Consider the following 24,991-nt stretch of genomic DNA (forward strand, 5'->3'; position numbering starts at 1 on the left):
TGAAATAATGGGATCCCCAGCATGACTCCAGATGATGGATCCAATCTTGACAAACTCTTCTACAAACGTCCTCATGAAGAGATGTGCTGGTGGGTGTACCTTTGCAAACCACAGTCCGCCAACGATCACATTTCGAAACCGCAGATGTATTGGCAGCTCATTTAGTATGACCTGAATCGGCCACACCGATGATTTACTCGATTTGAAAACTGGCGAACCATCTGTGTTGAGCGTCACAGTTACGTCACTCCAAGCCATTTCCATTTGTCTCCTGATGCTCTGATACAATCTCCCATCGAAGATGTCAGTGTAGATGCCAGAGGCATCAGAAAAGGTCCTCTTCAAAGTGTGGCAGAGGGGTTCTGCCAGTGCTGAAAACATACTGTGGAGCTGCCTCTTGATGTCGAATGTCAGGAAGAAGTGGCCCTTTGCAATCAATGTCCGTGGTTGGTAACTCTCCTTGCATGACTCACATGTCACTTTCTCCTCAGGCTTGTTTGATGGCCGAATGCCAAGGTAGGAGAAGCAAATGTGGCAGTAGAAGTGAAACTTTATGGTGCTCATCTTTTGTCTCCACAGCTTCCTGAACATATACTTTGAGTCGGGAACAATGGTGGCTCCAAAGAGTGTGTTGATCAACTTCAGTATGCCGTCAACCTGCGTCCAAGAAAATCCTCCGCTCACTACAAGGCACAAGATTAGAAGCACGGCCTGTGCCTTCGTCATTGTCTGGTTTGGTAGAGCCTCCTTAGATGCCCGTTCAAAGTAGTCTCGAATCTCAGCATCTTCATCATTAGCACAAGCTTCTTGGTCCTCGATGCCATCTGGTGGTGCTGCATCGCTAGTTGGGCTTGCAACCGATTCGTGGCAGTCGAAAAATTCATCGCTGCAGGGCTCCTGGATGCAATCGTGTTCAGTATCAAAACAAACCGAGCTTTCAGCAGATGAGTCCTCCATTGTGCCACCTTGGCCTGACAGCTCGGATGCCATCGGCGTGCAGAGGTCATTCTGTCTGCTTGAACCACTTATCCTGAGAAGTTCTTCCCGCTCGGCCAATCCATTCAACGTCAGATCAGGATTGGTGGAGTCCGCTGAAGATTGATCGTGAATTGGACCACTGTCGTCAAATAGTGCACGGTCGTCGGCTGGGGCAAGTTCGTCAGTTGAACCGGCTGGGGCATGGTCGTCGGCTGGGGCAGGGTCGTCGGCTGGGGCAGGGCCGTCGGCTGGGGCAAGTTCGTCAGATGAACCACGGTCGTCGGCTGGGGCAAGTTCGTCAGTTGAACCACGGTCGTAAACAGAATCATGATCGCCATCTGACACTCTACTGTTTTTGCGGCGGTTGCACAGCGTTTGCCTTGGAATGGGCGATTGTTCCCCAGGTGCCATATAATCCCGATAGTGCCGTTTTCTCCCGGGAGGCATACCAAAGGGTGAAATAATATCGAGATATCACAAAGAGTAAACAACTGCCATTAAAGCTTAAAACAAAAAAGGCTTACGATGAGGAAGTCAGTAAGGAGACGAGGCGTCAGAGTACCGCGTGTAGAGCCAGAGCATCACGTTGCAGAGAACCAGCAATCCCAGCCAGAAACGAAAGCCTACGACCAGCAGCCCTAATTATGAGTTTTAGTGGCGACAAGTCTCGCACAGCATTCACAGCATCTCGAAAGTCTTGGCTTACCAACATCCAAATAGACGGTCGGCTCGGATTGGATTGGATTGAATTTTGGAATAGTTTGGAGACATGGCTTCAACAATTAGAAATGAAGCAACGACTTGCAATTTCACCGCAAAACTATTATACACTTCCGATAAACATTTTAATTCATACATTTCACCTCGAGAACCACTTCAAATCCACGAGCGGAACTCACCCTTTTCTAATTGCTACCTCTAGGTCTGACGTGCGAATCGTTCAGAGTCTGACGATTGAACAACTCCAGGGACGACTTATACGACTATACGACTTATAGTACTATTACAAATGAGAAGCAGCAGCTTCGCTTTGTTAATTGTCTTTTTCCGTTCACTTGCTCATCGACAAGGGTGACCGAGAACGGTAAAAGAGAGAACAATCTCCACAGAAGAAATAAAAGCTGCTGCTCCTTTCCTGTCATTCCGATCTTTTCACAACCACAAAGAACGACTTTGCGCGCTGACTGCCAATTCTCTCCTTCCCTCCCCCCCCCCAAAAAAAAAAAAAAAAGAAAAACCTACTAGCAATTTTTTACAGAAAAAAATAAATTCACGGGCACAATACGCAGTTTAAGGTGCTGGCTTTCATGTTCACAAACAAACGCAAATTAAAAAAAACAAAAACAAAAACGAACCAATGCATATGTGGCCCTCAATAGACCTATTGCTAAATTACCCAAGCATCAAGGTGGATGCAGGGATTGGTGTTCCACGCGCCACACGCGCACGCCTTCCCCGTATAAAATATTTGAAGTAAATAACCAAAATAAAGCGTTGACGAACGCGTGTGCAAGAAGTCATTTGTTTTAGGGGTTTGCCTTAGAAAAGTTACTACTGCTGAGGCCAGCACGTGTGGCGGAGCGTAGAACACCAATCCCTGCATTCTCCTTGATGGTTGGGTAATTTATCAATACGTCTATTCATTCAGCTAATCATCCACAAACCAACTACCTCGTTGCCACAGACGTACACAGCCAACACAGCCGCGTACGCGTGTACTTGGGAAACCGATACGGTTTCGTACGCGCACACCCCTCCGGCCACTTCCACAAAGAATAAAAATATATAAGTATAAAACAGCGTGGAAAAGAAGAACTGCACTTTCGACGATGGATCTTTCTGGAAGGCATGTGATCTGCACTCGGCCGCTGGAAATTGCGAATTGGAAAAACATGCAGAAAGCAAAAAACAGGACTTTCTCGAACTTAGCTTTAATTTTGTTTCGGGAAAGGGGGGGGGGGGGCTCGGCTCCACATTGTTCGGCATTGTCTCGGGCTTTGCCTTAAATGACGTTATACCTTTACCAGCTCGTTTGCACCCTTTAGATTTTTTGAAATATTTTGAAAAAAAGTTTGTTTCGGTTTCGGTCGCTTGACGGCATATAGGCTTGACGGCGTCACGGAAACGATGGAGTTGCCACAAATAATTTATGAGTCTTGATTAGTGCAACATTTATTAAGTTATATTATCTATTAGAACGGTCGGGAATACAAAAATAATATTTTTCTCTAGTATCTCATCTACTGAATTCACTTTTTTTTCCCATCTGCCAACACTGCGTTGGCAAGATGCTAACCTCATATCCAAATCCAAATCCAAAAGCAAACACGCGATCCATCGCGGCCATTTTATTCGTGTTTCTTTTGTGTATCGGTTCCTAGTGTATTCCCTCGTATTCGCGTTTTCTACTGTAGTACTGTACCGCGTATTTCTGCATCTTTCCCGTGTGTTTTGTTTTTTGTACGTTTCATTCCTCGCGTCCCTCCCAGTGGGCATGTTCGCCAAAGTGAAATTTCTGCAAGATGGCAAGATATCAACCGTCCAGACAGCTCTTGTGAAGAACTTTCATCCAGCCAACGTGGCTGACTTTGAAAGGAGGACGACTTACAAAGTATTTTGGGATGGGGACGAAAACACTCGAGGTGGATACTACGATGCAGAGATCATCAAGCTGGCGGGTGAGTGATATATCCACAATGGTGGTTCAACCCTCTAGACACTCGTTTGTATGGCAGTTATGCGAATTGTCACTGCACGTCTTGGGCGAATGCACACACGGCGGAGAGTACCGGGTCGGTCAAAAGGAGAGCAGAAAACAATATTAAGTGCATGTAATTAATTAGCGATACGTTATTTGACGTTTTAAGATGTGTTGAGCAAAAATGTTTATTGGAAGAATAAGGCTATACGCACGACGTCCTGCACCTCGACCAGAAAGGACTCGCGACGCGAAAAGTTTTGGTTCTCGTATAAAACCAGCTGTCAATACGAGATTAGCGAAGTTGCACGCAGAGACACCGTCCGTCTTTCGCGGTGAGGGCCATTGCGCACTGGCGCTCACTACCTACTAGCCTCACCCAGTGCCCGCCCACGTCGCGTGAAGAAATGGAACTCTTCGTCGAGAGGTGGCCAGTCATCCCCGCCACTCGCTGTCATAATCCTTGTTGTATATGTGCAGTCGGGGCGGGATGGGGCGGGGGTGGCCGGTCGACGGTTCTCGGGGCGCCGCCGGCGCTGCGCTGGAGCTTGGAGCGCGCCGGACTGGGGTCGGACACATTCGAGTAGGATGTGTTCAGCCCTAGCTCGGCGGGTCCCGGGCTTTGGCATGGCTCTGGGGGCCGTCCGCCTGCTGTTCGCGTTTCTTTCCGTTTCTGACTGTGCATAGTGTTGTTGTCATTAGTGTTTATTGTTTATCTACCCCCCTCCCCCCTCTTTTGTTGTTGCTATTATTTATCTCCCCCCCCCCCCTCTTTGTTGTTCCTAGTGTTTATTGTTCATCTACCCCCCCCCTTTTTTTTTTAAATCTAGTTTGGGTTTTGCAGGCTGTCTGGCTGCCTTTGGCCTTTCTGCCGCACCCCCGTCTCTCCCGAGTAGAAATAAATAAAATGAAATGTAGCATAGCATAGAGGTAATGCGTCTGCCTCAGACACAGCGAACCCTGGTTCAATCCCCATTGTCAACTTACTTTTCTTTTAATTTTTTTTTTAACATTGTGTTTTGTCGAGGCATTTAGCAATATTTACATTTCTTTTGTACGATTAACACTGAAAAAACCGAATGTTTTTGACGAAACTTCGCTCAGCTAATTGGTTTGGGACTCCCTTTCCAGAGGTGCATGGGGGACGGCGGGGCTTGGGTTGCCGGCTGGATGCTTCGAAGCGGGGTATACGGGGGGTTTAATAGTTTTATATTTAGCAGCCAGCAGTTGCATACTGTCCTTGCGAGCGGCGTGGATGCAGGGGGGGAGGGGGGGGTTATCCCACCCCCCCCCCAGCATCCACACTGTTATCCCATCTACCTAAGTCCCTAACCACTCATATTCATCTGTGCTGCTAAGCACAATTGAAATTGCTCCCGTGCTTGTCTAAGACACTCGCTGAAGTGCAATGAAAACTGATCTCAGCTGCTCCTATCCTGCTCCTGAACGTAGTTTTAGCTACTCCCGACCTGCTCCAAAACAGCTGTTTCGGCTGCTCCCGTGGCTGCTCCCAAGTACATTTCATGAGTTCCACCCCTGTCTCCGTGTCGTGCGTGAAGCCACTTCCGATCAAGGTGCACGACGTTGTACGTTGGCTTAGTCTTATTGTTTAGTCTTATTGTTTATTGTTTATTGTTTAGTCTTATTGTTTATTATTAAGACGTTGGCTTAGTCTTATTGCAATTGTTTGTTAGTGTTCACTGAGCAGGGAGCGACGTAGATACAAGCGTTCGTCGGCATTTTTAGTACAGTTCCAATAGGCCAGTGGTCTCAAACTCGTTTGAGGGTGAGGGCCAGATAGCCCATACTGGAAAGTTGGAGGGCCTCCGTAAGACGGGGGGGTAGGGGGGGGGGGGTGAACATTTTAATGAGTAGAGACCTCGTGCCCTATGCTTTTTGTAAACTCACAGTTTTGCCAGTGACATTTTTAAATTTGATTTGTGTATATGACAACTTTGGGCACTGACCTGATGTGATAACAGAAATTAAAATTACACTGCCCCGCCAACGTGCTGGCATTTTTAGTAGAACAAGAGAGCAAGTAATCTATCGTTCCCAGCTCAACATGTCTTTAAAAAACAATAATTTAATTTGGCAGTTGTTGAATTCCTCACTATTTTTATTATAACACTCTGAACAAATAATCGTCTTTTATTGTGATGTTTTTTTGAAGGTGAGAATCCCGAGCTCATGGCTTTATCTTTAGCACTTGCTCCTGCTAAGCGAGAGTTGCGCAGCCGAAATGTATCCTTCAACGAATAGCTCGAGGTTGCAGACAGGTAGCGGAATTTTTGTACATTACAGAAAAGATGGGAAGCAAAGAATAAAGCGAAACAAAGGGCAAATAAACAGAGAAAAGTATAAACCATGTGAAGAGGTGAAAAGAGCGGAGCTACTTTCCGAGTGAAAATGAATCGACGAGATGAGATCACTATGACACATGTCATTTCTAGCGCTCGAGACATGAAAATCGCTGAGGAGCGGGCCTGCGGGCCGCTTCTCAGCGAGTCGCGGGCCGCGTGTTTGAGACCCCTGCAATAGGCAGACTGCCAACTGTCAAAAATCAGCAGGAAAGTATATTTAAGATGGCATTTCGAATTTATTTGTTGACTTCTGATCACATGTCCACTAGATACCAAGGAGAAGCTGTCGGAGCCATCAGCCAGGCGGGAACGGGCATCAGAACCAGCAGCCAAGCGGTCCTCCAGCTTACAAAAGTCAGGAACCCTGACTAAAGTGAGCCATGATAACTATTCAGGGGTCACACTGCGATTTCGAGACTTCAGACATATAGTTGTGGGAGAGTCTCAGTCGCTTCCAGAACGAACAACTATAACCTTTTTTCCTTTCTGCATTTTTTTTTTTTTTCAACTTTTACTGTCCCGAGCAAGCCTTGCACTGGAGCAAGATTTCGTCCCACTGGTTCTTGAGAATTTTCTTTGTTTTAAGACGATCAATGGTTTTGCCTGAAAATACCTGACCCATTCCGGCAGTAAAATAGAGAATTTTTATTTCAGTGTCCCTTTAATGGAAATCTTGCAAATGAAACAAAGTACTGCAAGTATGTGCTTGTTTAGTAAATCACCCTTTCCGTTTCAGAAAAAAAAAAAAATCTGAGGTGCGGTGTAAAAAGCCAAGTTGAAAAGGAGCTGGTGGAGTATCTGGGTGACTCGGAGGAGGAAAAGGAGGAGGAGAACCCAGAGGTGCTGAGGTTGAGGGCCAAGCTCGACAAGCGGGCAGCCAAGATTCGCCGCCTGAAGGCCGAGAACGAGGGCCTGCTTAAACTAAACCACGAGCTGCTGCTTGCTCTTTGCGCAAAAGTGCTTGGAAAAGGTAAATGCTGTTTACTTAGTTCACAGTATGTAGATAGTGATCCTGCATCCATTTCGATTGTACTGGTGTTTTGATGGAAAAGGTAAAAGGATACTCAAATCTAAAAGAAATGCATAAACATTGCCAGGTGTCGAAAGCACGGCCACATTGGTTAAAAAGAGAAACATAAAAAATATGGAGTGGGCAAGCTCACAAGGCATGAAAGCTTAAAAAAAGAAAGATATGTGCAATCCCCACTTTAGGGGTGTGGTGAAACTTGCTACCATCTCATGCAGCAGATTGCCGACAACTCATGGTCATCTTCTACAGTGCTTTTTCTTGACTTTAACACGGCTTTAAGAATGTTGTCAAGAACAATTCCAATTACACCAGCAGCCAGTGGGTGCGACAGCATTATTTGATGGAATGGGCGCGAATGAGCACCTTTGTATTTTAGACGGCAGCTTGTGCCGCCTGGTCGGTGGTAGCAAAATACATGAGTGTCGACTACGTATGCAGCCATCTGCTATGTGGCACAAGCTGCTGTGTGGTACAGCTGTGTATACTATTGCAACAATACCGAATGGTTTGTAAAGTTCGTGTATGTTGTCCTTCTCGATGCCAAACTTCATATCATGCTTATTTGGTAATTCTCGAAATTTATGGACAATCAGGTCTAAACAATGTCTGGGACTCTAGGTTTATTCAGTGTTTGAGTTATACCGCTGTCACACGGGAAAAATAATGTCATTACCAGCAAATGACATTCGGCCTGAAGTGTCTTTCGTTTGCTGCCATACGGCAGTATTTAATGACATTTACTGGAAATGGCATTCACTACTGATTGAGTTATGCCGAACTCATTCGCAGTCACTTTCATGCAAACTGTGTTATCTCGACAGCAGAGACACTGTAGGGCGCAGTAATCTGAGATAATAATAACAAAAGCTTTTAGCCTTTCCACTTTGGTGAAGAAGGAAGACCAGCGGAGTTGTACTATGGTGGGAATGAAGTAATGACCGGCCACAAGTCAGCAAGCCAGAGTGGAAAGGCTCGAAAGGTTGCATCAACTATGAGTGACGGCGGCAAGCAGACAACCGACAAACACAACACTCTGGACAGCTACGCCATCTATGAGTGACGGCGGCAACCAGAGTTTTGTGTTAACATTTCTTTTGCGGTGGACACGATCCTGGGTAAACTAGCCCTATAACAGCTCCGCTGTAAAAGGTACAAATTACGAGTTATTCAGACATATGTTAGTAGATATGCATTTCTTTTTTCTTTTTTTAACTAAAAGACAGTAGAGTGCAGAATGTAAAATAATTACTCGTGTTCTCATCTACCAAATTTGGCGCCTGATGGTCGGCCATGTTAGTTTTAAGTCGACAACGGCGGTTTCAGCGTTTTGATCACGTTTTGGCTATGGATCTCCCCGCTTCAATGTGAGATACTTCTGAGGCAGAAAAACCAAATCAGAAAGCCCACTGGTCTGAAGCTGAGACGTTTGCCCTCGTAAGAGCAGGGGAAGAACACTTGTAAGACTTGAGCCACCGCAAATGAGCACGCGAGCAAACAGTGCTGAACGTTTTGCAACATGTTTTGCAGCTCCCACTTTTAATTTGTGTCTCTGCAGTTCTGTGCGATCTTTCGCACGTAGACACATAAGTACGGTTGCCAGAAGTCAAGCACATGCAAAATCACCAGGTTCACGCTCTAATAACAGCCGTGGCACCACAGGGGCCATGTTGCTACATCGCAATGTAGCTTCGGCTTCGAATTGCTGCGTTGGTGTCCAATCCGGAACCTACAATAATGCTAATAATATAACAAAGTAATAACATCCAGCGTAAGATCTGCTTATTATTGTGTTTAAATAATCTAGGAGACAGTTCCAAGCTATAGACCAGGGGTTCTCAAACTGGGTTCCGAGAGGTAGTCTCATGGGTTTCGCAAAGACCTAAATTTGACCTTCCTGCCCCTCCGTCCCCCACGCCGTGGTCTGCGCGGCAGGATCATGCAAAGCGCCTTCATCTCACTTTGTACTAACATTGCGAATGATATGGTGGCAATATATGAGAAGCAAGCGAAATTGCCTACGATTGTGCTTCTGTTGCTTCTTGGTCGGCAAAAATTTGAGGCAGATTTTTTTTGGTTTCCTGGGGTTCCGTGGGACCAAAAGGTTAGAGAACCCTGCTAAATGTTTAAGAACCCCGCTACAGGCAGTGCTTTTTTTCTAAAATATAATAATGTAATAGTTTGCTACAATGACTGGTGTTCAATCATCATCATGGAGTCTAATGACGTTAAACATGTATGTGCAGCACGTTCTGCAAGAATAATGACATTCGCTGAAAATGACATTGATTTCCCTGTGTGCCAGGGGTATTGTTGACATACCGAAAGGTTACAACGATTGTGAGGATGGCTGTTGTTGAAGAAACATGTACCTAGTGTCGTCATTTGTATTGTTTGCAGATGTACAGTTCATGCCCAGGTAGCCGTTATAATTAAGGGAAGTCAGCCTAATGGCTGACTTTCCTTAATTTGCCATCCATTGCTGGTTTATTGTATATGGGACAGACCTCTTTTACTATTAATTCAGGTGACATTATTTGGTCCCAGAAACAGAGTGCATTTATTGCAGATGGGTGAAACTGTTTCGGCATAGCATTATATTGAGCCTTTTAAGCAGGAAGTTTGATCCATGAAAGAGGTCATTAGATGGAACTGATACATATTTCTAGTGTGCTAGGCATGATATTGGATGTTGGATTATTCTTAGCCCTTCCTGAACAAGTGCCAGGGGTCGCTGTAACAGCGGCTGTTCAAGCGGGGATCTCCGTGCCCATTGGAGGTAAGAAACATTTAGTAGTGCTTTTCACCAGCATTGTACTGAGTTTTATGAACAACTGGATTATTTTTAGCCTCACCTAGGCGAGTCCCAGCTCCACCTAGGCCAGTCCCAGTGGCACACGCGGCCAAAGATGGTAAGAAACATTTAGTAGCGCTTATCACCAGCATTGTGCTGTGAGTTTTATGAACAACTGGATAATTTTCAGCCCCACTTAGGTCAGCCCTAGTAGCAGCTGCGGCCAATGGAGGTAAGAAACATTTAGTAGCACTAATCACCAGCATTGTACTGCAAGTTTTATTAACAACTGGATTATTTTCAGCTCCACCTAGGCCAGTCCCAGCCCCACCTAGCCCAGCCCCAGTGGCAGCTGTGGCCAGTGGAGGTAAGAAACATTTAGCAGCTATTATTTTATCAGGATTGTGCCTTGTGTTTCTAAAAATGAGTTGTTCTCAGCTCTGTGAGTGACGCATGGGATCTTGCTGTTGGCGATCTTGCCTGACGCACGCATTACTTGGGTTTGGGTGCATCTGGCGGGAGCTTGCTACAGACTTGTAAATTTTTAGATAATTAGTCAAACTTTTGGACAAGTGGCAAAGTGAATCGTGTTGAATCAGCATTATATGGTGACGAAATCACTATGAATATGCATCACAGTGTTCATGAAAAGTTCATGCAGTGATGGTTATCTGCATAGTGACGACAAAATTAAGCACATTTTGACATAAAGACTGACAATATCTTTGTGCTTGGTACTGCAGCTTTAGTATGAACGATTTAGTAAGAATCAAGGTTGCTTACTGCTTGAGACCATTTATCACTAAGACAAGCTTTGCGATCGTAGTGTTCATTTGGAAAGCCAGTCTTTAGGTAATTGCAGTCACACGGCCAAAGTTGTTTTCTACCACACAGATTGGCAGAAAGTTACGAACATAAACTTTTTTATTTTTTGCATATTGTTTCATGTCACGATTTGAAATGTGACCATGTGCTTATGCCAGATATGGCTAGCAGCGACCAAAACGAGTCGCAACTAACCGGTTAACCTGACGCAGAAAGAGAGCCGATTGTGCAGAAAATGCGAGTGTGGAAAGCAGCTTCCGAATGCCAACACTCAGCATAATGTCATGCTGAGTTCATAGCGTTTATTCTTCCTTGGGGTTGCTCTGTTTCACCATTCACGCAACGCTTTACGGTTTACCGCGCCTTCTCCATTTCACAAAGGCCACTAGAACAGTCGGGCGTTACAAGGAAGACAAAGAAAACTAGATCGCCTAAAAATAGCATGAGGACCCAAACTGGCGCCTGCGACAATATATCCTCATAATTTGTTGATGTGGAATGCCGCGCTTTCTGCCTACACCCCGATGCGCATGAGTAATGCTGCTAGGGGGCACACCGGATGGCTTGTAGAATTGTTGTATATGGTCCTTTCTAGTGCCAAAATTCATGACTTTATATAAAGTTACTAGCCAGGGCTCCTGGAAACACCTTTCTCTTACCCGACCTTTTTGATCAGTTGCAGGACTACCTGCGGGAGATGCTGGAGGGTCCGACTGCCCACCACGTAAGTTATTTATGGCCCGACCTTTGGGTACTCGGATGTTTATCGTACTAAGAGAACCCATACTTTAGTCAACCGGCGGAATCTTCCTGTACCTCCCATTGGGACTCCAATTGCAGACGGCAGCGCCAAATCTCCCCTAACGGGCGTTGGGTTTCTCCAAAAGGAATAAGAAAAAGACAAAACAATACGCGTGCTGTCGTCATGGCAACCGCTTGGTTATGGGGGAGGGTGTGAGAAGTGTTGTCCCTCCTCTACCTCTCTTTCACCCTCGGCGACAAAAGGATGCAAGTTCGTTCGGAGTTCGAAGCAGCCTCCGAACTCCAAACGAATTTGCATCCTATCTTGTTCTTCTACAAAACAATGTAATCTTTTGTAGAAAAAAAAAAGAAAAAAAGTGTGCGTTTTTTGCGAATGTCTGACGCTTCCGAAACGATTGCACTTGACTTTGCGTCGTTCGAATGAGATCGGCTTGGCAACAGTGCATGTTCAGTGACAGCCACTTCTCATTAAATCGTCAATCAATGGATGCAGAGTGCGCCCAGCCGGTGCTGTTTCGCGGCTTAAGATGTGCGCACATCGCCATTCTGAGCACAAGTCCAAACTTCTTTTGCAAGTTCTTTTTTTATTAGGCACGCTTTTTATGCAGAAAAAAAATTTTACTGCACGGCACAACAAAGTAACAAAATCTACACAAAACTACTATTCAAGTATTCACAGACTTGCAATCACCTATTTAACTTTGCAGTAGTTAGCGACTGTGATTCGATCGCCACGGTCTCTCGCAGGTTCCTTCTGCAGCGCCAGCTGCTCCACGCACGTGCTAGCGAGCTGCGGTGCTCTAACACCGATATTGCCTACACCGCTCATTTTAAGATAAATGCCCTGTCCCTTCTGACCTTCTACAATAACTCTACCATAATGAAACATGCAGCAGCAAGTTTTCGGCAATCCGAAACTGTATAATCAAAAGTATAGCAGCCCGTCTTTACCTTTCATCATTCGGGAACCCAAAGGACTTGGCAGAGCTGTTGCCACTGGAATTAGAGCACCACTGAGTCGAGCAATAGATAAGGTTCCGTGTGCTCGGTGTACTGGTAGAAGAAATAGACCGATAACCAACAGGTCTATTTTAGACCTGTTGTATGCCTTCACCATCCTCGCCTTGTTCTTAAGAATGGTTATAAAGCGTGTGCATCTCAAAACGGCCCAAACTACTGTGGCGCAACGACAAGAACCCCTCCTGATCAGTGACGCAGATCAGCAACTCTACGCGAGATGACAGTGGCGCCTTTGGTAAGCGTGCCAAAGCTAAAAAAACAAAGTGCACAGACTAGAAAAAAAGGAAACAAAACAACAGACGTGTGCCATGTTCGTTTTTGCTGCTGGATAAGGATGCCAACTTGTGCCGCCTAGCAACTAAAAAGTAAACCTGGAAGACCGAATCGGCCGGGCATGCAAGCGCGAGCGCTCTTATTATCGGATTATATTTTACAGCGGCGCTGTTAAGGGCTTGGTTCCCGAGGATCGTGTCCGGTACAAAACACTTGTCGACAAAAACGCCTCTGGACAGCTACTGCCATCTATAAGCGACGGCGGCAAGCACACAACCAATCTGGTTGCCGCCGTCGCTGGTAGATGGCGGCAACCTTTCCAGCTATCATAGAAGAATGGATTGTTGGGCGGCGCGTTGGTGGGAATTCATCGTAGGAAACAGTGCGAAAACAGACGACGACAAAGAAGAAGCACACGTAACGAGCGCAGCGCTCGTCACATGTGTTTCTTTGTCCTCGTCTGTTTAGCACACTGTTTCCTACGCTCTTGTCAGTTTCGGTTTGGACTTACGATGGGTCAGCCGCGTGCCCTTTCGGGGAAAGAAGACTGGCTGCGGAAAGAGCGGCGACGTACGCAGCAGTGCGAATGGGTCCGTAACCACCGCAAAGCCGCTGTCGCCTCGACTTCACTACGTCGAGCGCTTCAGATTCCCTTGCCAAAGAAGAGCACATCGCTTGCCTGGAAAGCCGCCGCCGAGAACAAAGCCAGCGATGTAAAGGCCGTGGGCAGGCCAACACCACGGATGACGATCGTGCCACGGAGGCCAAACGCAAGTGCGAGGCCCGGCGACGACTGCACTCCACGCCGGCAAAACAGTTGCCGGGCGCGACGGTGATGTTCCAGAGGGAGTCCGAGGATTACACGTCTGGCGTCTCGTGCACCGTGTGCGACCTAAAGTTCCTTCATGTTTCGAAAGTAGCGCAAGGTGCATCGATACACGAGGCACGTGCAGCCCTTGGGAAGATCATGGTGGCACAGCGCAGCACTGAGTTAGATTTGAGACGCCATGAATTTCTCAGAAGTGGGTGCGGCACATGCCTCGAGCATTTCTGCAACAATGAATGGCGCCACTTTTCCCAGGATAGACAGGCTTTAGTGCAACCGACTCTGGGTCAACGGAGACGTATCCACGATCGGCGGCGTGTCGGACAAGAAGAATCGGGAAACGGGCGCGTGCGCGTTGCAGCAGTGTATCGAGTGCAGCTCCGCTGGTCTTCCCTCTTCACGAGAGTGGAAAGGCTGAACGTTTTTCATGAAAAGTTACGGAACCATGGAAATATTGCAAATTATACATATATATGTATATAATTATACAAATTTCAAACCAACCAAGATGAATTATCGGGGTTCTACTAGATGTTTTACTGCGTGTTCCACCAGTGAAGCTCTTGCAAAGAGTTTCTTCAAGCTCCTAGAGTATAGAAAAATCTGAATATTAACATGATCCTGTTTGCATTTGTATTAATGTTCAAATTCAAAAGCTTTACACTGTCATAACTTTAGTTAATGTGAAATTGTTTTTCAGTTGCTGAGGTGGACGGCCTTGCTAAGAACGAGATCGTGGATCACACCATCGGCCTCCAAAATGAGGATGAAATGGTAAAATAAAAATTTTTTCGCAGTTTCATGCAATGTATGGTATACCGTATAATCGCGTGTCAGGGCCGCACCCCCATATTTAGAACAAAGCATTGCAAAAAAAAAAATTACTAAAATTATTTGCGTATGCACCGCACCCCCTTGTTTTTGAGGCGTGCCGACTGTAATGCCACGTTTTCTATGAATTTGTATCGCTAGGTGGCACTAGCCACCGCCGGAGCACATAGCAGCACGTGTCCGCATCCCTGATATCTGCTCTCCACTCATCCGTATCACCGTATGGCATAATGGCTGTCGACCTCGATCGTGGTCGGCGGCACTAATGGGATGCGTTGTGTTGCAGCAAGGCGTTGAGAAAAGATAAAGGATATGTCAGGTTCCGAGGCAAGCGCGAGGAATGGGGATTTAGCGGGCTCGGCTCGCGCGTGCACTAAGTTTTCGAACACCACTGTACGCTCTGGGGAGGTTTCCTTTTGTTCTTCGATTTGTGTCAAAGTGTCGCAATTTGTCTGCCTTTTCGCGCAATCTGAGAGCTATGGGCAAGTACCACTTCAACAGTCATACGGGATTGAAGTCAAAAGTTGCCGCGCATGCTATCAAGTACGGAAAAAAAAATAAAAAAAGATGCGTATTGCGCTGTATGTAAACTAATTAAATCCGACTGACGATTGAGTTTGAATTCCGGAGTGAAGGCGTTTCTGACCAGTGCAGCCGAGTGTGCTCATGTACGTTCATTTCGGAATGTGCATACAGATATATTTTTTTTTTAATCCGTGTATGGGGCTTCACATAGAAAATTGGCCCTCAAACCGGGAAAAAATAGTGCGGCCCTTACACGAGTTAATGCGGTACATTAAAAGAACAGGGTGGTGTACGCACAGTAGATTGAATTGATTGCTACCATAAGCCTTTAAAACATTATTGTAGCCAGGCTCTTAATTGTAGTTATAGCCAGGGCCTGCAAATGTTTTATTGTCACGCTCACATGATGCAACTAGGGGTTACATACCTGTTTGATGCAAGTGACATGAAGCTTTGTGGGCTCATCAACTTTGCAGATGCCCATGTGGATGAGATTTTAAAGGTAGTACTGTTTTAAATTTAAAGGCCTACATTTTATACCTGTAATTATTTAGTGCTTTTTAGATGCACCTTCTTGGAGAATACAGTACTACTTTGTGTCAACTCGACTGGTATGTGTGAAACTTTCTCGGTTTTGTTTATTGCAGATCCATGCTGGGCAAGGAGTCTACATCAATCAAGAATCCTGGATGGAGATGCAGAAAGCGGAGAGCGACTCCATGTTTTGTAAAATCACGGCCTCTTCCATTTGGCCAGTGGAAGTGCTTTTAGAGAAGTCAGTGACCGGCACCCTCTCCAACAAAGCAAAAGCAGCGGGGCAAGAAAAAGCATTTGCCCCACTTACTCCGCACAAGGTGCAGGCTCTCTCAGGTAAGCAAGCATTTTGTTTAAAATCTTGATACAATCCTCGCGGGGTCGCGTAAAATATTTCATGCTAAATTCGTATCAACAAAAGCGAAATGAAATTTATATTTTGAAGCACAAGGAATGCATTACCATGGATTTATTTATGGCAGAAAATATCTTGTATGTAATTTGCACGATTCTAACATGCCCCCGATAGTAACACACAGTTATATTCAACCCATGAATATTAAAAAAATTGGTGCCCATTCTACTGCGCAGATAAAATATGACGGCTGAACAACATACACCTCGTAGAAAGCATTTTATCAAACTCACATACTCGAAAGTGCCCACACTGGGTGCTATTGAAGCCCTACATCGAACACTCTCGATATTCGGTTCCTTTGTCTTTTCAACCAAGCTCGCATGTCACCGTGGACCACACCGAAGACACGACCAACACCACTCGGTTTTCTCTTTTTGCCAGTGCGATCACTTTTTTTAAAGGTAACCTTAAAGTAAAATTGGTTTTGCTTTTCCAAGGTTGAACCACGATTCCACAAGATCGCAAAAACAAAACAGCGAATTTGGATTCAGATTGGATTTGATTTGAAGCATGTGTTGATGGTGATGGGGCTGGCCACTTTGCACAGTTCTTTTAGCATTTTGTTTAGTTTTAGTTTTTGTTTCAGATTGTAAAACGCATTTAATTTTGAGCTCACGTCTTTGAGTAAACAAAGTGCGGCTGACCCCTGGCTGCAGCCGGCAATCAGCTGCCCGGAGCCTTGGGAGCTTACAGTCACCGATTGTGGCCTCCTTACCATTATCAGATGCGGGGCATGCATTCATATCAGTTGTTGCAGCACGTCGAGGTATTTGGAATACCAGAAAATTTTCACGTTGTGTACATTGCGCTTTGACCGGGGAATTCGTGAATTCGTTTCATTCTGAAATTCATACCAATTAGTATCACCGAGATTTTACTCTAGTAGGTTGTCCGCTAACACCCGGACGTGTGACCTGCCAAGAATGAAAGTCAAGCATAACAGATAATAACCGTAAATAATAATCTCACATTTGTATTTTGAAAATATGGTTTTATTTTTCGTTCTAAGCCGCGAACTCGAGCAAGCGCTCGAAGAGAAGTCAACGGAGTGTGCGATGCGTCGTGGGTTATCCGGCAAAGTTGCGGTTCGGTTGCATAGTGGTGGTGTAAACATGCTACAGCCTAGCCATTTGAAACACCTGTGGGCTTCGCATGGACCAACGTGGACTAAGCCAACTAAGCGCCCACGTGTGAGATAAGTCATGTCAAGGTCATCGTGTTCAGGGCGAGATTACTCCAACAGTTGAGTTACCTCCAAAGAGTGGCGCTACTCCGATGTGTAGTGCAGCTACGTAGCGGTTTCTGTTATGTCACCACTATGTCACAAGATCTCTAACCTTGCTAGATTACCTCCCAACGAAGCTTTGGGGGCATCCACCAGGTGCACATTGAAAGACTGTTTAACTAGCTTTGAATTTAGTTTTCTCGTGCCTTTCAACGAAAGATTGTTGTTTTCGAGGTGATACTGCAACTTAGCCCATATCCACGCTAGCAAATGAGCTCTGGAATTCCGTTTCCGTGCCCCTTTAAGATTTACTCTAAGCTACATTCTGGACTTTGTGTAACTTCTTGTGCAAGCACATTTTTTCGAAAAGCACCAATTAATTCCTAGAGGAATTTAACTTCGGCATTATGAAAACTTGTTTGTTTTGCTTTATCTACTTATTTTTCTTAGTGGGGACACATGCATCAGATTAAAATTCAAAGCAGCATGTTGAACTAAAAGAGAAATGTGCAAAAATGCAGGAACAAACATTCCCTTGTTTTTAATAGCCTACGCTACGAAAGGTATTCACTTATATTGGCTATTAGTTTCAGGGAAGAAAAGCAACATAAACTGTTCCTCTTAGCTTTTGCATTTAATTTTCTTATGGTCATAATCGACTTGCTGACATGTATATTCGTGGTGTGAAATGCACTTTTTATGATGTATGCCAACTGTAGGGGGTAAATGTTCTGAACTCATTTAAACCATCAGTTTCTCTTTTTTGTTCAAGTGACTCCGAACCTAAGGATTGCTTTGTTATGGAGATCTCAGATTGTTATATTGGTTAAGTAAAGAAATAATGATTTGGAGTCTTTTAGAAGGTTAAGCAAAAACAAGCAGCTATAATATCCTGAGGGTAACCTAACTTAAAATTTAAAGTTAGGTGAACATATAAGGTAGACTACCTCATAGAGTGCTACCAAAAAGGGTTATAAATATTGTAGCCAGGCCATGAATGGACGATCTTTTAAGGAATGTGAAAGATTGTTTTTATATAGAACTGCACTGGTTGTTTCTGCTGTTCATAATTCTATTTTTAAATTCTGTGGCCTGTCTAAGCTGTTACCACAGCGAGAGATGAGGACCAAATGTAAGCAGTTTTCAGTGTTCATTGTCTACTTATCTCCAGTTGCAGCTCCTGTTTCTTACAAAGTCACTGGCCTAACAGTGAGATTTATAGACATGGGTTACCTGTTTTGTGCTTAAAAGAATCTAACGAAAGCCAGGGTGGGCCGTCTATTGGGAGTGGAACATGCATCAGGATGCTGCGGTACTTTTGCTTTTATGGTAATCTCTGAACTGTCTAAATTCTAAGGTGCCAGCTGCCAGTTAACTGCTTCCATTGAGACTAATTTACACTTGGTCTTCTTAAACTATGACCCTCCAGCCTGTATGTATGGTGTTCTACAAAGTTTTAAAGGGATGCTGAACAAAAATCTGGATTCCGCAAAACACGGCGGCAAAAGCGTGCTACAGGATGCTACGAACACCAAAACATCACTCAGACAGAGATATCTCGAATGGATGACCGTATTCTAAAAAAAAAAGAGGCGCATTTGACAGATATGTTCACGTCTTGTTTTTCCAAGAAAGAGAGGGAATGGCCTCGCGTCTTCTCCGCCTCGCCGCTTTGAGGGGGCAAAGCGAAGAAAGGAGGAAACGAGATATCTTCACATCACGTGCCTCGTCGGCCTCATTCAATCTCAACCTCTTTTTCTAAAAATACGGCCATCCATTCGAAATGTTGCCTTACTAGTAGTGTTGTAGGGATTGTAGCGTCCCGCCTACAGCTCCTGCTCTGTATTCTGAAGTCCAAATTTTGGTTCAAAATCCCTTTAGGTCTGAGCACTGCAAAGAATTATTACCCTGGATTTTCCATATTCCAGGCTGCTTTTGGCTATACCTAAGGGAGAGGGGGTACCGCCAGGCTGAAAGGGCAGCCCGGCACCAGAAGATGCGCCGGTACCTGTCCGAAAAGCTGTCGGATCTGAGGAGAAATCGCTAAAAAGGTATGTGCTTGTATAGTATAACCTTCTTAATTAAGTAACATACTATTTTGGGTCTCAAGTTTACAAGCAATTATTTTAAATTATGGTATAGATAAATTATTTAGAGGTTAATATATCTCTAAATATTTATGCAAACAACTTTAAAGTAGTGTGTTGATCAGATGACCACTTGAAAAGGCTGTGGGTTGCTTGATTGCTATTGCTACTCCGTCAGGCTGTGCTCAATAAATCCCCAAAACGTTGCATGGTAACACAACTACAATGAAGCATGTCACTGTTACTGTCCCTCTGTCGTCTCTCGAACCACTCTTTTGTTGACGTATGTCAATAATCTTCCTGTGTTTGGTCTCATTGGTCACTAAATTGCCCTTGATATGTCCAGGCTCATCCCTTTGCCCTGTCCTGCCCCAACGTATGGTCCCGCCACGGACTGCTCATGCTGCTGCAGGTCTGCCATCGCTTGCACTCGATGCAGCCTTTTCACCGTTTTTTTTATATTAATTTAGCTTAAGTTATATATTGGAAATACTGTTGAAATGGAACAAATGTATTATTGCAGCCAATACGAGCCGAAATGCCACTACGCGTGGCGCACGATACTATGAGAGTTGTCTCTCGGATTGTTCAGTAAACCTCAGCATGCGCTGAGGTGGAGACAAATCGCTTGCGCTCATTGCACCACTATGCCGTTCCGTGTCAAAATCTAGCTCATAGTGGTGCAATGAGTGCAATCAGCAATCTGCCTAAACCTCAGGAAACACTGAGGTTCGCTGAAAAATCTGACAGGTGGTGCTGATAGTACCCCATGCCACGCGTCATGGCATTTCAACTCATATTAGTCACGATGTTACTTCCTCAGATGTTGTGGTTTTTCTGTACCATATGCTCCCAGCAAAGCAATGTATAATGTCATAATTTCATAATAAACATATCAAAGCAACGCAGCTTGTTTGACTTTATTCTTATTAGTAGCTGCATTTGCCGTACTCATACGTCAGGCTGGCGATTACTAGTGTGCAGTGGACAATATAATTCAATTCTAAGTGGGACATGCATTTCGTCACGCTCCAAACATGGCGTAATTAAATTTCCACATGATGCATTCACATATTGTCGTGCTTTGCACTCAACCATTTGTTTAAGTGGTGGCCAACTCGAACTTCAATGTTTCAAATTAGCCATCAAACCACCATAATCCAATTATTAAAAATGGACGTCCCAAAATACGACAGGTTAATCGACCATCAGACCATCAGACCATCAAACCATCACACCATCAAACCATCAAACCATCAAACCATCAAACCATCACACCATCAAACCATCACACCATCAAACCATCAAACCATCACACCATCAAACCATCAAACCATCAAACCATCAGACCATCAAACCATCAAACCAACAGACCATTAGCCGTCCCAAAATACGACTCCATCAGACCATCAGACCATCAGGATTTTCCTGATGGTCTTTTCGATAGGGAAACGCCACCAGGTGATGCTCCAGTCTTTGGCGTCCCAGATAACTTTATATAAAGAATGAACAAAGCCCACCCTAACACCGCTGCTTGAAATGCAGATGAAACATTTATTCACCAATTCTCCAGGTAAACGCAAAAAGAGCGAAGAAGCGCAGGATCTGTTTAAAAAGTTTCGAATATTCTTGAAAACCAACTTGCCTCCTTCAAAATGTAATATTGTCCAGCCGAGGGCGCATGTTAAATCTCCAACTTTGATGTACGTGTAGCATTCATGCTTTCTAGCACTGATGACAAAAGCAAGCTCGACAGAGTTGCAAAAACGGAGCGACCGGAAGTCACTTGGGACTCAGGAGGCAGTTCATGGTTGTAAAGAGCAGAATGCTCTATACCAAATGATTGACGAAAGAAAAGTGAATGCACTGTACCAAAACTTTTTATACGTTCAAGGATAGGGACGTCATTCCCCACGTCGCGCACTGCCGTCGCCGCTGCAGCTTGTAAAACAGTAATATTTACAAAGAAACGTAAGCGGTGAGCGCTACGTGCTTCGCATTGTTATCTGAAACGCCTTATCATAATTTATGTGGTTCGGATGCCTGATTTTTGCTTGTTTTTAATTTAAACAAATGCAGTGCTGTATGATGTATGCGTGATAAGCACTTTGCGTTTCAATCGATGAAGGTTTTTTTTTCTTTTTTTTTGTGAGGACGATTGCACGAAGAAAGTCCAGAAGACCGCCCTGCGAGTCATATAGAGCTTCGCTGTTAAAATGTCCCAATAAAAATGTTTATAGTAACAATTTTGTTTTCTAAGCGCTAGAAGAGTTTTTTTTAGTTGCGCAACTTTTATTTGATGCACATTTAGTTTGATGTGTACTAGTGACGCTTCTTCAGTCACTTCAGTTTTGTCCAGTGTTGGACAAAACACTCGATAGAAGAATTCAAGTTAAGTTAGTAAATACTTGCGTTATAAAGTATTTAAAATACCACACAAGTTACTTCCACTGTAAAATATCTTGAGAAGAGTACGTAATAGTTACAAATGTAATACAATTACTTCTGAAGATACTTCCGAATCGCGTAATTTGTCTCGACATCAGTGGCAAACAAAATTATCGAGTTGCGCAAATCTGGTTTGCCAGAATAGTTTATTTGCATGCAACAGCACTAAACAACAAAAAAATACGGAGAAAATCATCGTAGATTTGTTTTATGAAGACCAATTATAAGGAGCAGGGTATCGGTGATATGTGTTACGGAACGTTTCTGGGACAACAAGAGGAAAAGAGGTCGCTTCAATTATAGTGACATCGTTGAATATCACGTCCTGCGCTGCACCTTAGACGCATCGTTTAACTACAATTCATATTTCCTATTTCAAAAGTTAACAATAAACGAACTTGGAAAACGGAAATGAGTGAATGAATAATCAAGAGACCCCACATAATGGCCATGGCACTGGTCGCACCTTCTTAAGGCAGGTTGCGTTCAGAAAGGCACACAATGTTGGGGGACGCTTTCTTGGCATTTTGACAGGTCATCCTGCTCATAGTTCGTTTCCTGTCCTGTTCTCTTGTTATCAATGCTCGCGTACAGACAGTGTTTATGAGAGCAATAGGTGCCGGACTGACGACGAGAAATATACTCGACGTTTTGCCGTAGGGGGGCTAAATACACAATAAGCAAACAAAAGAGTGTCTTATTTTTGTGTCCACCTTCCATTTTCCTCCTCTTTTTTTTTTTTTTTACACTGAAGTCTGCAATGTTGTCATGGGTCCTACCGCGTTCCGCCTCAGTGTGGGAAACTTTACTTTCTTTATTTTGGGGGTGAAATATGAGTTACATTCGGCACAAAAGCGATGTTTTCACAAGCTCAGTCTCAGTCACCGTAGCATGAGCTAGAAACAGAATTTGGCTGCTCGAAAGAATTTTCACGTTTCCTCGTGCCGCGCCCACGCCACTTCATACCAAAAAACTCGGACAATGGTGGAATGTCAAAAATATATCTGACATAATGAATACAAGATATTCAGAAATATAATTAAAATACAGTATCAAATACTCCTGATCAAAAGTATTTGCAAAATACCAAGATACTTGAAAAAGTATTTGAAATACTGTATCTTGAATAGCGTATTTGAGATAGACACAAGTCTGCTTCATGCTCTAACCGTTCCACCTGGGTAGCAAGAATTTTCCTTTCATTGTTCGCCACGACGATTGTAAGTAAACAGCTTCGAGGTTATATATTGTATTTTCAATCAAATAGAAAACAATATTAACAGGCATCACTCCGCTTCGGCTTCTCCAGGTGAATCTTTCCCAACCTTTATGGCTTATTCAGATATTCTCGTTTTTCGGTACGACCACTTACAGCCAGGGCGTTGAGCCGGTCATTATTGCTGTTCGGTTCTGGGGTCGGGTTCGACAGCTTTTCTTCTTTTTAATATCCGCGCTTAGCTTGTTGCTAATAGTTTTAAACCCTCATAGTATAGCAATGTTTCATGACATAATAAACTTATATACTTGATTACAGGCCTTAATTCGCGTGTTTAAATCACATGAGATCCAATCTTTCTTCGACATTTTACACATCTTTCAATCATGCCATGGAAATGACAGGTCCTATCACTTTTACAAAGAGGTCCAAAAAGCGTGTTTGATTTGTTTTAGTGATCTTAATTCTGTACCACATTCAAATTTATGTTCCAAACCAGGCGACGAAAATTTTCAACATAACTGTCGTCAATGTTCCTACGCATCGTACATGTATTAGATCATAACTTCGTGTATCTTTTACATTCACTAACGCAAGATTGTGATAGATGGTCACTTAAGTCACAAGTTGAGACACCGGCACCCTTTCTACGACAATTGGTAAAGTAGAGATCAATTAGCGTTTCTGTTTCCTTTGTTATTCAAGTTGGTAAGTGATTCATAATGTTCCGTCCATTTGACTCAAAAATAGCAGGATGTTCGAGGTTGCCTCTAACTGGCGATTTTATGTGAGTAGTAGAACAGCATAATAAAACAATAGAAAGATTAAGCAAAGTAACATGCTCCAGAACATCCTCAACAAACCTAAACAACTCTGTCAGTGACGGAGCTGTGGGTCATGACGAAGTTACGAACTTACGAAATAAGGAGCAGCCTTTGCCTGGGAACAACATTTGACGAAAGATAAATACTCAAAATTGGTGTTCAAGTATTCATACAGAGCTTCTTAATTTAGCTTGTTACAAAAATAAACAGTGACCCCCCCCCCCCCCCCCCCCCGCACCTCTGTTCCTGCCAGTTCGGTACACTTCGTCAACCTTATATGCTGTGATCCCGATAGCAGCATTCGTGCTGGTGAACCAAGTTTGAGTGAAAGATATCGAATATCTTATTTAAGAAATAGATACATATCAATGTTATCGTATTTATTGCCACAATTTCTGGTGTTTGAATTAAGAAGTGATACCATATCTTTGTTGGGAATAAGACGTTATTTTACAAGACCTTTAAATGACACCTGATCATGACAAGTAGTTGCTGCGTTCGTCATCGAACAGACGAAGTACGCGTCGTAACCCGGAGTTTTTCCGCAGCATCTTGTCTAGGTCAGCCTGGCATTGAATCTTTCCAACACGGTCTCCTGTTTTTTTCCGCACAGACAAATCACCACTTTTTTTGCCAAACGAACTTGTACCTTTTTTCTTCAACTTCTGCCTTCAGCAATCAAAGAAACCTCTTGTGCATTGCAGTCAAGTTGCCAAGTATCCCGATATAATATTGAGTGCCCCTAGGGCTTCGTCTTTTTCTAGCCACTGACCGGGTTGCTCAAATAAAAAAATAAAAAAAAAAAAAAACTGCACGGCCGTTTTTTTTTTTTTTCTTTTTAACTTTTGCATGCAGTCCATGGAGGCCCTTCACGTCATCCACCCCCACTTCTGCTAGTTGTAATTAGCGTCGGCAGTTCATTTACTCTTCGAAAAAGGTACTTGCACTTGGCGGCAGTCCTTTATTCTTCGCGTTCTGTCTTCTAAAATATTATTCAATGTTGTTTACTTTTTTTATAGTTGTTAATCTTCTGGTTGTCTTAGTTTTACTCGACTTTTTGCGCCCATTCATTTCGATCATTTATTTATTCCGACTGCTGATCCTTAGGACTTAATCATCCTCAATTTACATAAGTTGAACTGACCTTTCGATCTTATTGACTATATCCATGATTACCATTAGAGAGTATTTGTCAGTTATGGTTACGATTTTTACATTTTTTTTGCTTGGCAGTAGCTAGGTCCAGCACAACATTTAGCTGTTGTTGGCCCGTCTTTTTTCTGTGGTTTTTCCCGCCTTGATTTCTTTCAGTAGTAC

At 43.9% G+C, this 24,991-nt stretch overlaps 2 protein-coding genes and 2 long non-coding RNA genes across 4 annotated transcripts; all 4 read left to right on the forward strand.

The window, feature by feature from the left end:
• The first annotated feature begins 3,353 nt into the window (after window positions 1-3,353).
• Window positions 3,354-6,412, forward strand: LOC120842562. Its single transcript, XR_005715953.2, has 2 exons — window positions 3,354-3,656; window positions 6,309-6,412. It is a non-coding gene; the product is annotated as an uncharacterized LOC120842562 (long non-coding RNA).
• Window positions 6,413-6,703: 291 nt separating this feature from the next.
• LOC121834068 lies at window positions 6,704-10,022 on the forward strand. Its single transcript, XM_042287811.1, has 4 exons — window positions 6,704-6,728; window positions 6,776-7,009; window positions 9,774-9,845; window positions 9,916-10,022. The coding sequence occupies exons 1-4, from the start codon at window positions 6,704-6,706 to the stop codon at window positions 10,020-10,022; spliced, it is 438 nt and encodes a 145-aa protein (XP_042143745.1).
• A 27-nt stretch (window positions 10,023-10,049) lies between these two features.
• LOC120842563 lies at window positions 10,050-11,397 on the forward strand. The gene is made up of 3 exons (XR_005715954.1): window positions 10,050-10,092; window positions 10,165-10,227; window positions 11,362-11,397. It is a non-coding gene; the product is annotated as an uncharacterized LOC120842563 (long non-coding RNA).
• Window positions 11,398-11,400: 3 nt separating this feature from the next.
• Window positions 11,401-19,639, forward strand: LOC120842561 (BEN domain-containing protein 5-like). The gene is made up of 5 exons (XM_042287816.1): window positions 11,401-11,409; window positions 14,267-14,340; window positions 15,570-15,792; window positions 19,028-19,150; window positions 19,533-19,639. Exons 2-4 carry the CDS (start codon window positions 14,338-14,340, stop codon window positions 19,144-19,146), a joined length of 345 nt encoding a protein of 114 aa, XP_042143750.1. The 5' UTR covers window positions 11,401-11,409; window positions 14,267-14,337; the 3' UTR covers window positions 19,147-19,150; window positions 19,533-19,639.
• The last annotated feature ends 5,352 nt before the right edge of the window (window positions 19,640-24,991 follow it).

Source organism: Ixodes scapularis, unplaced genomic scaffold, assembly GCF_016920785.2.
Source record: "Ixodes scapularis isolate PalLabHiFi unplaced genomic scaffold, ASM1692078v2 ptg000460l_1___fragment_1__unscaffolded, whole genome shotgun sequence".
NCBI classification, from domain to species: Eukaryota; Metazoa; Arthropoda; class Arachnida; order Ixodida; family Ixodidae; genus Ixodes; species Ixodes scapularis.

Bases quoted from the DNA above. Each gene is read 5' to 3' on its own strand.
- LOC121834068 (XM_042287811.1), top strand. From the start codon at position 6,704: ATGGAAATCTTGCAAATGAAACAAA. The intron at 6,729-6,775 runs GTACTGCAAGTA...TTTCCGTTTCAG, and splicing joins AATCTTGCAAATGAAACAAA to AAAAAAAAAAAAATCTGAGG. The intron at 9,846-9,915 runs GTAAGAAACATT...GATTATTTTTAG, and splicing joins GATCTCCGTGCCCATTGGAG to CCTCACCTAGGCGAGTCCCA.
- LOC120842561 (XM_042287816.1), top strand. The intron at 15,793-19,027 runs GTAAGCAAGCAT...TCCATATTCCAG, and splicing joins CAAGGTGCAGGCTCTCTCAG to GCTGCTTTTGGCTATACCTA.